The 13,640-nt window shown below is 45.9% G+C and overlaps 1 protein-coding gene and 1 long non-coding RNA gene across 2 annotated transcripts in view; one reads left to right on the top strand and one right to left on the bottom strand.

Moving 5' to 3' along the window:
- The window catches only part of LOC309521598 (uncharacterized protein), a 30,958-nt gene extending 22,078 nt beyond the window's left edge, over positions 1-8,880 (bottom strand). Inside the window, exons 1-5 of the mRNA XM_082204294.1 lie at positions 8,717-8,880; positions 5,235-5,342; positions 3,622-3,694; positions 2,450-2,606; positions 1,738-1,783 (exon numbers count right to left, since the gene is read on the bottom strand). Of these exons, the coding sequence (XP_082060420.1) occupies positions 1,738-1,783; positions 2,450-2,606; positions 3,622-3,694; positions 5,235-5,342; positions 8,717-8,753 (421 nt within the window). The 5' untranslated portion in view covers positions 8,754-8,880. The remainder of the gene's footprint in view (positions 1-1,737; positions 1,784-2,449; positions 2,607-3,621; positions 3,695-5,234; positions 5,343-8,716) is intronic.
- Positions 8,773-9,279, top strand: LOC309522052. The gene is made up of 2 exons (XR_014214818.1): positions 8,773-8,906; positions 9,109-9,279. It is a non-coding gene; the product is annotated as an uncharacterized lncRNA (long non-coding RNA).
- Positions 9,280-13,640: the final 4,361 nt, after the last annotated feature.

Genomic DNA, 13,640 nt, shown 5'->3' with positions numbered 1-13,640 from the left:
GAAAGCATTAGGGTGGGAGACCAGGTGTGGCTGTCCACCCAAGGGTTACCATTTAAAGGAGGTTGTAAGAAGTTAAGACCCAAAAGACTGGGCCCATTTGAAGTCACGCAACAGGTCAACCCAGTGGCTTTCAGACTCCGGTTACCGAACCACATGAAGTTGCACCCAGTGTTCCACAGATCGTTGCTGTCACCGTATATAGGGGACAGAGAGGGGAGGGTCAATAGGGGACCAGCGATGGAGGAAAAAGAACACAGCTACCATGTAGCGGAGATTCTAGATTCCAGGTGGAAGGGAGAGCAAGTAGAGTATTTGGTAATGTGGGAAGGGGAACCGGAGTCGGAAAACACCTGGGTCAGGGCAGAGGATGTAGATGACGAGGTTCTAATTGAAACTTTTCATCAGAGATTCCCTCGTAAACCCCAGCCAGTGGCGAGGTTCCGGAGGGAATACTTCGCCACCACCGACGAAGAAGAGGAGTTGGAGGGGTTCTCTGATTCCGAGGTGGAGGAGGATTCAGCGAGTCGGAACGAAGACCGATGGAGGGAAATGTTCGAGACGTCTGAAGATGAAGAGGATTCGTTTCGGGGTTTCAGCTCCTCACCGCCCAGAGGAGAGGGAGGGGGCGGGGGGGAAGGGGGCCCTGGAGGGGAGGTGGATGTCAGGGAACTGACATCAGAGGGAAAGGAGGTGATAGGGCTCCCAGAGACGGGGAGAGACTCAACAGCCAAAGCAGGGACCAGCAGGGGGAGCGCGGGGTCTCTGGAGGAGGATCTCAGTAATACTGAGAGAGACGCAGCAACGCAGGCAGGAAGCAGGGGAGAGAAAGGGGTGAGAGACACGTCCAGCGAAAATAGTGGGGAGGTGTCAGAAGCAACTGCAGGGAGACCCATGCTTCGTCGGAAGCTGTCACGTCGTGAGTCCAGGAGACGTGTTTCCGTTAAGGAACTTCTTTGTTGGAGGCGTTTCCGCAAACAGCCACTGTCGGACTCTAATAGTGACTAGAGCAGACATGTCTGAGGAGCTCTGTTACACACAGAGGTTTGTGGGGCCGCACAAACTCTGAAGGGGCACCATTTTAAGCACAAGCAGCTAATCATCCCCTGATAGCAGCCAATATACAACACATCACTGGGCAAACTAGACATGTTGGCAACAGACTTGTGTGTCAGAAAGTTTCCTGATTCCTTATAAAAACTGGAGGGGGCCATTTAAAGTGCTACATTTACTCTGCCCCTTACCTGGGCATCATTTGCCCTATACATTTAAAACAGTATCATACCACTTTAGGCTAAGGGCATTTAGACTTGTTAGGACGCTCTGGTACTAGGCTAGGACACCCCTGTTTACGATGTATGGTGAAGATGGGCCCTTAACACCAGTGCAGAATAAATTTAGACATCAAGAATGCTGCCATTGAGCTCTGGTACCTTTTCAACTTTGTACAGTGCAGAACCCAGTAATTCAAAAGCAAGACTGTTATAAAGCAAGGCACAATAAATTTCAGTAACATCCTGTGCTACAACAGAATGCATAATGACTCTCAGGGCACTTGTTATAACTTCCAGAGGCAGCCATGTTAATGCATTTTGTAGCCAAGCAACAAGGAGTCTTCTAGCACCTTAAGGCCTAATACATTTAATATAGCACAAGCTTTTGGAGAATAAGAGTCCACTTCATCAGTGTGATGACCTGCTCTCTTGCACAATGCAATGAGTGGACAGAGATGACTCTTACCAGATAAGTCTTCATTGCCTAGGATGGAGGTCATTGGATCATACCACTGAAATAAAAACAACTCTGAATAATTATAATAATTTAAGTAAGTTGACCACAAAGGTACGTACACATCAGGAACAGGAAACTATTATTAACCATCATAATATCTAGAAAGGAGCATTAATTTAGGTTTGGGATTTTAGGGTCGTCGTCCCCAAGTTTAGGAGATAAGTATTACCACTAGCAGGATCACAGGAAGCTGTCTAACACTAAACCAGGACATTGGTCCACCTCAATCAGTACTATTCACACTGACTAGCAATTGGCTCTCCAGGGGCACAGGAAGCAATATGCCACATCTACCTGTAGGTGGAACTTGAGATGTTCTGTAAGTAAAGCATATGCTTTGCCGCTGAGTTACGGCTCTTCCCCAAATGGGGCCATAGGTTTAACTGCCAAGTTATAATGAACAATTGCAGATTCTTTCTGTTAAAGAACATTAGCCCTAGACTGAGTACATTTAAAAATCAGCACTGGTTTCAAGATTATAAACATGGTGAATACAGGAATATCCTGCAGTCCAGGTCTTTAGCAAAGCACACCTACTAACTTATGTGTCCAATCAACAGAGGCCCCAAGAAAAGAGCGTAACAAAGACAGGTATCTGAGTACTCTTATTATTCAAAATAACTTCTCCTTTTAATTGCTCTGAATTACGTCATGTCCCCACCTCAAGCAGCCTGGAAGATCTGATCAACTGCTTAACAGCAACAGCTAGTAACTTCCTATTCAAAGCCAGGCGCAGGAAGTACCGCCCTCGTCCTTGTGCTGTCAGCACCTTCTCACAGGAATTAGTTTTCTCAATCATCATTGACAGGAGGGTCATGCTATAGGAAGAAAAGACTTTGTTATCATGGGGTACAGAAACAAAAACCACGTTCAAGTCACTTCAAATGGAGATATTTCAGGGTGAAAAAGTTATGCGCCCCCTGCCATCCTTTCCTTGATACCCCTCAAAAGTCAGCATGAAGGATTCTGGGAATTGTGACTCCCCTGTGAAGCATGGGTGAGGGACTGGATCCGGCTGGCAGGTCAGATTCCTAATACCCCCCACTCCCACCACAGGCCAACTTGGACAGGTGAGCAGGACCACCCATCTGTCAGTCGTCTGGCATCATGGTGATGTCAGTGTGACTGAGAGCTTTTAAAGTTCAAAGACAGTCCCTGTAAAATGGAAGTCTAAAGGAAAATGGCCATTGTGTGAGACACACACACTCTTGAACTTAAAAGAAGCTGATGCCAAACAACCGTACGGGTATTATTACAAAAAACTATGAGCACCTCTAATTGTGGGGCGACCTCAGAGTGTAAGAAGAACCCTGCTGGATCAGGGCAAAAGCCCATCTAGCCCAGCATCCCATTTCTCAGAGCGGCCAGCCAGATGCCTATCGGACAACCAGACGGCCACAAACAGGATATGAACACCATAGTTACTCATTTATGGACATCAGGTGAAAAAAGAAGAATTGTGAGAGGAGGATAAAAAAGCAGAAAATTAATAAAAGCCTGTACAGTGGTACCTCAGGTTACATATGCTTCAGGTTACATACGCTTCAGGTTACAGACTCCGCTAACCCAGAAATAGTGCTTCAGGTTAAGAACTTTGCTTCAGGATGAGAACAGAAATCGTGCTCCAGCGGCGCGGCAGAAACGGGAGGCCCCATTAGCTAAAGTGGTGCTTCAGGTTAAGAACAGTTTCAGGTTAAGAACGGACCTCCGGAACAAATTAAGTACTGAGGTACCACTGTAGCTGTAATCATGCTTATATACTGAAAGGTAAAGCAGAAAATCAAGTTCCTCTTACTTTTGCAGTATCATAAAGTACTACTACAGGCCACCCACCTGGGATGGGTTACTTGCGGAAGCTGTTCCAGCCAGTGCCAATAGTCCTTTCTCTTGAACCCCAGAACGGGCTCTGAGGAAGACAAGACGACTTTCCTTTAGGAAGAAAAGCAGCACAGCAAAGTGCTGCATCGCACAAACAAAGATTACAGACACCATTTCCTTAGCACCAGAAGGTGCTCAGTTAGAGCACATTTACACTGGACACATTCCTTGGGGGTTCAGGGCGCTGCCAGGAAGGGTCTGATTCACTCTGTGCACACATTAGCAATCTGTGCATGGTGAAAGGCTGGCAAGTGTGAAGTTTTCTACTGCAACACACACCAAACGCCTTTGCACCGGCAGAAACTGCAATTAGATTTTGCAACTTATGTAAATTTCTGATATCTGCAACAAGACACGAATCCCTCTCCCACCTCGGTCTCTGTACTGCTGTGGTCGTCTACATTGCCACTGCAAACTCCCTCATGGGACATGGCTGATCAACCCTTCAATCCTCAACAATTTTAAACAGCATTGATGGAAAGAACCCTGGAAACCCTACTTTTGGAAGGGTACTAAGACCTCTGAAATATAAAAATTGCAGTGGTCAGAGTTCTTTGGGAACAATAAAAAGTACAGTCAAATCTTGGAAGTGGAATCCAATCCGTTACAGAAGGACAATTGACTTCCGAAATGTTCGATTCCTGAGGCGCAGCTTCTGATTGGCTCTTGCAACCGGAAAAGCCAATTGGAAGCTGCTTGTCTGCCGCGTCGGACGTTCGGCTTCCGAGGCACGTTTGAAAACTGGAACACTTACTTCCGTTGACGTTTGGGAGCCGAAACGTACGGCAATGGAGACGATCGGAAACTGAGGTGTGACCGTACAATAAAAGATTTATGAGATTAGTGGACTTAAAAGGGCTGGGAAAATGTAAAAAATGTCTTTTCCTGGCTACAAAGGACCCCAAAGTAGCCACCAGATGAACCTCTCTGGGAACAATATTTGGCTACTGAAGTGTCATCATCACCACCGCCAGCAACAAATCACACTTAGGGCCAGCATCATGGGTGGGCATGACTAAGCACTTGCCTAAGGCCCACACCTCAGGAGGGGCTCAGTGACTGGAGCCCCCGGGACATGCTTCTCCTCTTCACCACTTATCTGCTTCTCACTCTTGCAAGAAGGTGGTGGTGAGAAGGAGGTGGAGCTGCCACTGCCTGCTTGCTCACTGGGTCTGTTTGCCATGTAAGCAGGTGGTAGCAATGATGAGGCAGAGGAAGGAACAGTAGCTGGCAACAACAGCAGGGAGGGGGCAGATAGGGGGAGGGAGTCGTGCCCTGGGGCCCCCACCAGCAGAGATGGCGCTGGCTGCACCTTACCTGGCAGTGAGATCAGCTTCACAGGGCTAGGGCCTCTGAAGTCAAAATCCAGGGAGATGCATATAGGAGGAGGTGAACTTTCAGGGATTATTATTACTTATTATTATTATTAAAAATACTTCTGCCCCACCTTTCCTTGTAAGGCTGGTCTTGTCCCACTATTGCCCCCAACTGCAGTGCAACCCGCTCTCCGCAAAGGAAAATCTCCATGCACAGTACTGTCCGTTTTTGGTACAGAAAAAGCCACTCACGTTTTATTCCTTTGCGAAGGATCATTTCCAGGACCTCACAAAAGGACTGTAAGTGTGGGGAGGTGTCTGTGTAAGGGCTGCTGCTCCCCTGAAGGTTGAGGATACATACTGCAAGAAGAGAGAGAGAGGTTTCAAATACAGACTGGCAATAGAATGAGTTAAAATCTAATATTTGTATTTTTGCTATACTTTTCTTCTCTTAAGCTACCAAAGCCCTAATCGATAAGACTATAGTACAGAGCTCAGGAAGGTAACTTTAAGAAGGGCAATTCCCCAATCCCACCCTCCAAAGAAGAAGAGTTAGTTATCATGCCCTGATGCTACAGAAGTCACCAACTTCCCAGCTCCCCTTTGCCTCTGGGTTGGCAATTGGAGGGGAGGGGTTAGATGGTGTACCCCACACAGCCGAAATTAGTCCAGGGCCACCTGGTTCCTGACTTCTGTGAATCAGAAACCACAAGGCTACTCCTTGCCTGATCAAGGCATGTACAGAATCTCCCAGAACACAACTTTGGGTGCCAAGGCATGGTCCAGGGCACATTATGCAACCACCTTGCTAAAGCTCTCTTTTCCTTTTGCCAGTTCTCAGAAACTTTGGGGAGTGGGGGGTATATTTCAAATAATTTGAAAACTGGGAGGTACTGTTCCTATTTATAGAGAGGTAGCCTTCTTTATCCATCTGCAGCAGCAGAAATAGAAAAAGGTTTTGTGGCACCTTGAAGACTAACAGATTCCAGAGTTTAACACACACTACATCAAGACTTTCTTCTCTCTGCCCTGAATCTTCCAGCATTTGACTTCCCTGAATGTCCATGAGTTGTAGTCTTATGAGAAAGAAAAAAACTTTCCTGTATCCACTTTCTCTGTGCCATACATAATTTTGTAAAGTTCCATGGTCTCCTACTTGCCTTTCTCTAAATTTTTAAAAAATCCCAAATGCTGCAACTTTTCTTCACAAGGGAGTTGCTTCCCCCCCCCATCATTTTATTTATCCTTTTCTTAACCTTTTCCAACTCTAAAATATTCTTTTTGAGATGAGGTAAGCAGAACTGTACACAGCATTCCAAATGCAGTTATACCACATATTTGTGGTATTATATTAGCAGTTTTACTTTCAATTCCTTTCCTGGTGATCTGTGGAATTTGCCCTTTTCAAGTCTGCTGCACACTGGGCTGGGGTCCTCATTGAGCTATGTACTAGTACCCCAAAGTCTCTTGTCTTGGTGCATTACTGCCACTTTAGACCCCATGAGCATATAAGTGAAATTAAGCCCCTTTTTTTGCCCCAGAGTGCATCACTTTACACTTGTTTGCACTGAATTGCATTTGCCGTTTTGCCACCCACTCACTCAGTTTGGAGAGGTCCTTACAGCACAGTTAGCCCCAAGATGTTCTCCTGATCAATCCCATCTGAAATGAAAGGGAGCTCTCATCCATTTCAGAAAAACCTCCCAGTGCACACAGTGCAATATCATGTTTTATTTTATGTCTGTTACCCACTTCTAGTGCTGTTGGAGCCGAAGGGCTATAAAGAACTATTTTAAACAAATAAATAATTAAATGTGATGGAAGTCCTGAACCAAGAGCCAGCTTAAGCAAATATTGACTGTTCTTTAGACTGCTGTACTCCACCCATTCATTGCACTTGAGGCAAATTTGAGAAAGATGTTCCCTTTCAACAAAGCTTCTCTTTTACTTGTTGGATTATCAGAGCAGTGGATCCAATATTTCACCACCACCACCACCCAGCCCATAATATGATGTTTAGGCCAATTTCCCCCCTCTTTCTACTTATATTCCACCCTACCTCTAAAGAGCTTCGGGTGGTGTATGCGATTTAGCACCCCCTCTATTTTATCACACCAACCCCACACAGAGAATAGCCCAAGGTCATTGCATGAACTGCACAGGTGACAGAGGATTTGAACCCTGGACTCCAGAATCCCAGTCTAATGCTCTAACCATTACATGACACTGGCCATTCCTCTAAAGTTTATTTTGGAGATATCAGTTTATGCTAAACTAATATTGAGTAGAGAGGTGGACGTGCACCTAGCTGTATACAGTATAATGGAGTAAAAAATAAAAAATAAAGCAAGAGGCGACAACATTAGGAATTAGGGTTGCCACCTGTCCTGTATAATACAGGTCCTGTATTTCAATGTAAAATGCTACATCCACAGAGAAAAATAATCTACCTTATTTTTGTATAAATGTAAGCTGCAATCATATGCATGCTTACCTGGATCAAGCCCCGTTGAACACTATGGGAATTACGTTTGAGTAAACATGCATAGGAGTGTGTTCTGTTATAGTTCCTTTTTAGTATTTCCCTCTCCAGAAAAAGTGTTATGTGGAGCTCCAGTGATTGCACACTTCCTCCCCAGTAAGTTGTTCCCATAATAGTATAATTTCATTATCTAGATTCTAGAACAAACATGGCAATAAGGAAGGAAGACAGGTGTCCCTTAGTTACGTGTTTGCCTCTTTTTCTGGAATCAAAAGTGGCCACAACTTCAGATGGGGCTTTAAATAAACTGACCAGATACAAGTACTAAATATTCTTTTCCAAAGCATGGCAGAGTAGAAAGGATTCAAAAGTGAGGGAGTGGAGAGATATTTCTTAGTTGCATGCTGAGGACCCTCCTAATATAAAAATGGAACATAAGAAGCTGTCTTATAATATTAGTCCCTCTAGCCCAATATTGTCAACACTGGCTGGCAGCTGCTCACCAAGGTAGGTTCAAGCAGAGGTCTTTACCTGCACACCCTGAAGATGCTGCGGATTCAACCTGAGACTATCCTGTATGCAAAACAGATACCCTGTCACTGAGCTACAATTCTCCAACACAAAAAAAAGGGGATTACCCCAATCTGCCTTCTGGAACATAACTTGACATCTGTCACAATAGCATCTAAGCAGCATATATATCACTAGGTGATATCACTCTTTGAGGGAGGTTTTTCCCTTAACAATCAAGTGGTGTATATTTTTTTTTAATGAACTAAAGAAGTAAGTAAATAAATAAAACTCTTTGTAAGCATTTGCTCCCAGGACAGTTACCTCATAGCTCTCGAGCTTCTATTTCCCATTTCTCCGATGCCCCATAAAGTTAAGGTGAGCGCAATAATAAAGCCAAACTTAAATCGACTAAGTTAGGTTAAGATCCACTGTAATCACTTGAGATTCTCAATCAATAAACACGTTTAGGATGGGGAGTTTTTACGCTTGAGTACGGATCTCTTCGCTCTGACACTTTTTAAAAAACACATTTGTTCCCCATGGCAACCAGGGACAAAATAAGAATATAACTCTACCTGACTCCCCATCCCTATGGAGAATCGTGTGGCAGTAACTACACACCTGTATATATACCCTGACCAAAGATGCGTGTACGGTTCTCGCACTTTTTCTCATTCAGCCAGAACCTAGCACCCCGCCCCCTCCAAAACTGCCCCTCTCTCTCCGCTCGTCCCCTCACCTTTTAGCGTTCCCAGCAGCGGTTCTTTGGCACTCATGCTGCCCTCCTTCGCCCGCCCCAACCTTCAGCAGATGTTAACTTGGAGCAGCTTCTAGGGAATCGCCGCTTGTGTCTCCACCCAGTGGAAACAGACCTCAAGCAGCCCCTTCCGCAAACACAAGGCAGCGTTCTGGGAGAGGCCATTATCCCTGTAAGCCGGGGGGGGGAGGAGAGGGAGAGGAAAAATAGAACGAGCAGGAAGAAGTGAACATTTTGTGGCTTGATGGGCGGGGGCGCGGGAATCAACGGGGGAGGAACACACCGGCAGGTTTTGCAGTTGTTATGAATATTTTACCTAGACCCCGGAATAATGATTAAATGCTGGCAACTGCTCCCCCTTCTCCCCCTTTTAGGCCATTCCGCCAGTTTTGGAACGTTGATACTTCGCCCGCAACAAGTCCCGAGCCCGAGGCGCAAAGACTTTAGCTGCTTGAAACGCAGTTCGCTTTCAGTGGGTTTACTTTTAGCCAAAGGAGACGGGCACTGCCGGATTTACGTATAAGCTAAACAAGTTATAGCTTACCAGAAAAATTTGAAGGAAAAAAACCTGGATGTACATTTCCAAAATATAAGATAAAAAACAAATAAAATAAAACCTACATAGAGCAACGGTGTTTTGTGTTGTGTAGGCTCCTATGATGTAAGTATGGACCCTGCCTGCTATCCTGCTCCCTAAAATATCACTGGTTTGCTCTTTTCTTTATATAGGGTGCCTACATTCTGCATGAATTGGCTGCATGGCAACATGTTCTTTAGATACCCATAAATTACCATATAGGTAAAGGTAAAGGTACCCCTGCCCGAACGGGCCAGTCTTGCCAGACTCTGGGGTTTGTGCGCCCATCTCACATCTATTGGCCGGGGGCCAGCGCTGTCCGGAGACACTTCCGGGTCACGTGGCCAGCGTGACAACGCTGCTCTGGCGAGCCAGAGCCGCACACGGAACGCCGTTTACCTTCCCGCTGGTAAGCGGTACCTATTTATCTACTTGCCCCCGGGGGTGCTTTCGAACTGCTAGGTTGGCAGGCGCTGGGACCGAGCAGCGGGAGCGCACCCCGCCGCGGGGATTCGAACCGCCGACCTTTCGATCGGCAAGCCCTAGGCGCTGAGGCTTTAGCCCACAGCGCCACCCGCGTCCCAAAAATTACCATATAGCATATATTTAACACAAAAAAGTGACAATTTGTTGTTGACAAAGGACAGCTGGACATATAAAAGGCTCCATTACCTTCAGTAGCTTAGGGCCTCATCAAACCTAAATCCAGCTGTGGAGACAAGGGTCATTTTCTGCCATGTATACTTACGTGGTTAGTACTGCCACCGGTCCCTTAATATCTGCTTGCTCTCCCATATTTTTGCCAAACAGCTCTTTGCTTAGGCCAACTGTTTCCCATTTATAAGCGCAATCCCTAGCAAGGAACGAATTCTTGAAACAAATGTTCTGCTGCAGCAGGGATGGGGAAAGTATGGCCCTTCAGGTGTTGAGCGGGCTCCCAACTCCCATTGGCCTCAGCCAGCATGGCCTACAGCCACGGATGGTTGTAGTCTAACAACATATGGAAGGTCACAGGATTCCCAAGCAACCAGTGGAGTCAGAATAAGGCTGTACCTAGGACCCTCGTACCTACGGGACCGCCTCTCCTGGTATGCCCCGCAGAGGACCTTAAGGTCCATAAATAACAACACTTTGGAGGTCCCAAGCCTCAGGGAGGTTAGATTGGTTTCAACTAGGGCCAGGGCCTTTTCAGCACTGGCCCCGACCTCTCTGTCACAAGAGACCAGGGCCCTGCAGGTTTTGACATCTTTCCGCAGGTCCTGCAAGACGGAGCTGTTCCGCCTGGCCTTTGGCTTAGACTCACTCTGACCCCTTATATGGGATTTGGTATATAAATTTTCCCTTGGCTTTTTTGCTAGCCCATGTAGGACCAGCATGGACAGCTGGCTCGGGTGAATATCTGATGTTTCTGCCCTTTATGGTCTTGATTTATGGGCTACTACTAAAATGAGGCTGCATTTTAAGCTGTATTTTAAGCCGTATTTTAATTAACTTTTTTTTGTTTGTTGTTGTTTTCTATTACGTTTTATTGTAATTTATATTTGATGCTAGCTGTCCTGAGCCTGGCCCTGACTGTGGAGGGCGGGGTATAAATAAAAAAGTATTATTATTATTACATTGTTTACTTTGCATTCAATGCACTCCATCCCCAGTTTGTGAAACCTTGTACTTCACACAAACCTTGTACAGACAGTCACAATCCATATCTATCCTGCAGTTTCTTCAGAAATACTGTGTTTTGATGTGTTTTCCTCCAAAGCAGCTTCAATTTTAAAACCTAAGCCACATGAAGGCATCCATGCCCCCTTTCCACCCACTAGTTGGGGGGGGGGACAGACAGTATGTAACACATCCAACCCTATTGATGTCTACAATGTGCAAATCAGGTTTGAAACACAGAAGGGAAATGACCTCACTGAGTTTTAAACTGGCAATGTGTACACAGCATAAGTTGCTTATCAGGTTTGGCAAGCCTCTGCTTAACAGCTTCAGAGTACAGGTTGGATTCAGACTTAGAAATTCATTCTGAATCCAACTCTATGTACACCGTTACTAGTGAACAGATATTCCTTCACCCTTTTGCTTTGGGATCACATCTCTGCAAGGAAAAAACAAAACAAAATAAAACAAGATTCAATGTTATAAGCATGCAACAATGCACTCCAAGGCATACTCTGAAGAATACTGGCTTTCAATGAAGCTTCCTTCCAGTTTTGTGTGCAAAGGAAGGGTGGTAAATCTGTGACCCTGCAAATGTTGTTGTACTCCCAATTGCAATTGTGATAGGAATTTTGAGGTCTTAGATATACAGTGGTACCTCGGGTTACATACGCTTCAGGTAACACACTCCACTAAGCCAGAAATAGTGCTTCAGGTTAATAACAGTTTCCGGTTAAGTACGGACCTCCGGAATGAATTAAGTACTTAACCTGAGGTATCACTGTATGTTAAATGTTCATAAGTGTACCAACCAAGCACTTACATAGATCAGCACAGGAAGACCGACCTGAAATCATTTTTGAATCCCAAATGTTTTCTCTGCAAGGAGGGAGGGGGGTCAGGGAGCCTTCCCGTTGTCTCATGAATTGAGTAATCAGTATTTTAATGGGTGACAGACTATCAGGAAAGGCAATCAGATAACCTGGCAGACAGGAAAAACAACACCTTTCCTGTGATGTACATATGATGTTTGTGGGGGGTGGTCTTGGGTTACACCCCTTCTGTATGTATGAAGGGGCGGTGTTGAGCTCCAGGGCAGGGAATTTAAAAATGTCTATATAAGGCCTTGCACGCCATTGTTCTGGGTTCTTCCTTCTTTCCTGCATGTGAGGGGAGCACCCTGTTGCAACAGATCAATCAAGCTTACTAGCTGCTTTGCTTCTCAATATTCTCTGGTTGGCTTCTGTTATTTTCTCCTACCAATAGGGACATAGGCGCCGACTCCATGGGGCCTGAGGGGGCCCGAGCCCCCTCAAAAATTCGTTTGGGGGGGCTCTGCCCCCCCTATAATTTAAGAAAATTATTAGGCACCTTGCCAAAAACCGCGCAGGGGACTCCGGCGCGCGCCTCCCAAAGTGACCGGGAGCTCCTGAGAAGGGGCGGGCAGGTCGGTCAGTCAGAGGAAGACCCCCAGCGGCGGGACTTTAGAAAGGAATGGAGCCGCGGGACCGAGGAACGGCGTATTCATCGCCGGCGAGGGACCGGGGTGAGGGAAGAATGGCGGGGACGGGAGTTCCCGACGCCGGAGCGGGGGTTTTTTTCTGGGTTCGGCTAAGGTGACGTTGGTAGGAGGGGGTGGCCGCCTCCCGGCGCTAAGCCTGGGGAGGGCAGGCCGGTTCTTGCATGCAAAAGCACCACTGCCATCCTGCCGCCAGTATGGGCCCCCCCAATATTTTTTATAAGTCGGCGCCCCTGAATAGGGAACCTACATAAGGACTCTATATGGGCTCTTGGATACTCCTTAAGGGAAAAAGGGCACATTTTTGTTGTACAACGCAATCAACCCCAGCTAGCATAGCCATTGGTTAGGAGTGATGGGAGCTGGAGTCCAGCAGCATCCTAAGGACCACACATATTCTGGCCCTGGGGTACAGGATTCCAACCATGGTTATTTTACTGTGTTTTTAATATTTTTTCCATAAAGCACCATTATGTATTTGAAGGACAGAATGTGATTTTAAGTTTCAATTACATTTTTATCCCAAAAACTAAATAAACAAACTGAACAATTCTGGACTGGTTCATAACGCAAATATCCACTCCCCAAGGTTACCAAATTATAGGAACCTTGAGTGAGATGATCCGTATTTTCAGACCCTAGCTTAATTTTAAAAAATTAAGAAGGGGGTGGGCGTGGTGGTGGTGGGGAAAAGACCTAATCCCACCTGCCATTGAACCTAATGTGTTTTGATTATATGCATTTTTTTACTTCAGGCACTATCACCCTGAGGTAACCGCCTCCTAAATTGAGAGCTGCTTGTATAGCAACAACAGTGCATGAGAACATGCCCTGTGTAGGGAGGATTATCTCCCTAGAGTAGAGAGGGAGAAAAGGCAAGCTCTGGCATCAGAGGAAGGCCTCAGAATCAGAAGGTGTGTTTGGGGAACCCCATGATTATGAACCCCATCTCTTAAAAACAAAATACCAAAGCCCCAGGATGGCATTTCCTCCGCGTCGCTGGCCAGCGGCCGCAAATTCTTTTTCCTTTGCTCGCTTACATGTTGGTACTCCTCCGTGAATAATAATAATAATAATAAACAACTTATTTATACCCCGCCCTCCCCAGCCAAGACAGGGCTCAGGGCGGCTATTAACCAATACTAAAAACA

Source organism: Podarcis vaucheri (genome assembly GCF_965113315.1).
Source record: "Podarcis vaucheri genome assembly, chromosome: 2".
Lineage (NCBI taxonomy): Eukaryota > Metazoa > Chordata > Lepidosauria > Squamata > Lacertidae > Podarcis > Podarcis vaucheri.
The sequence above is the reverse complement of the archived record's forward strand: the minus strand, read 5'-3'. Positions and strand labels throughout refer to the sequence as shown.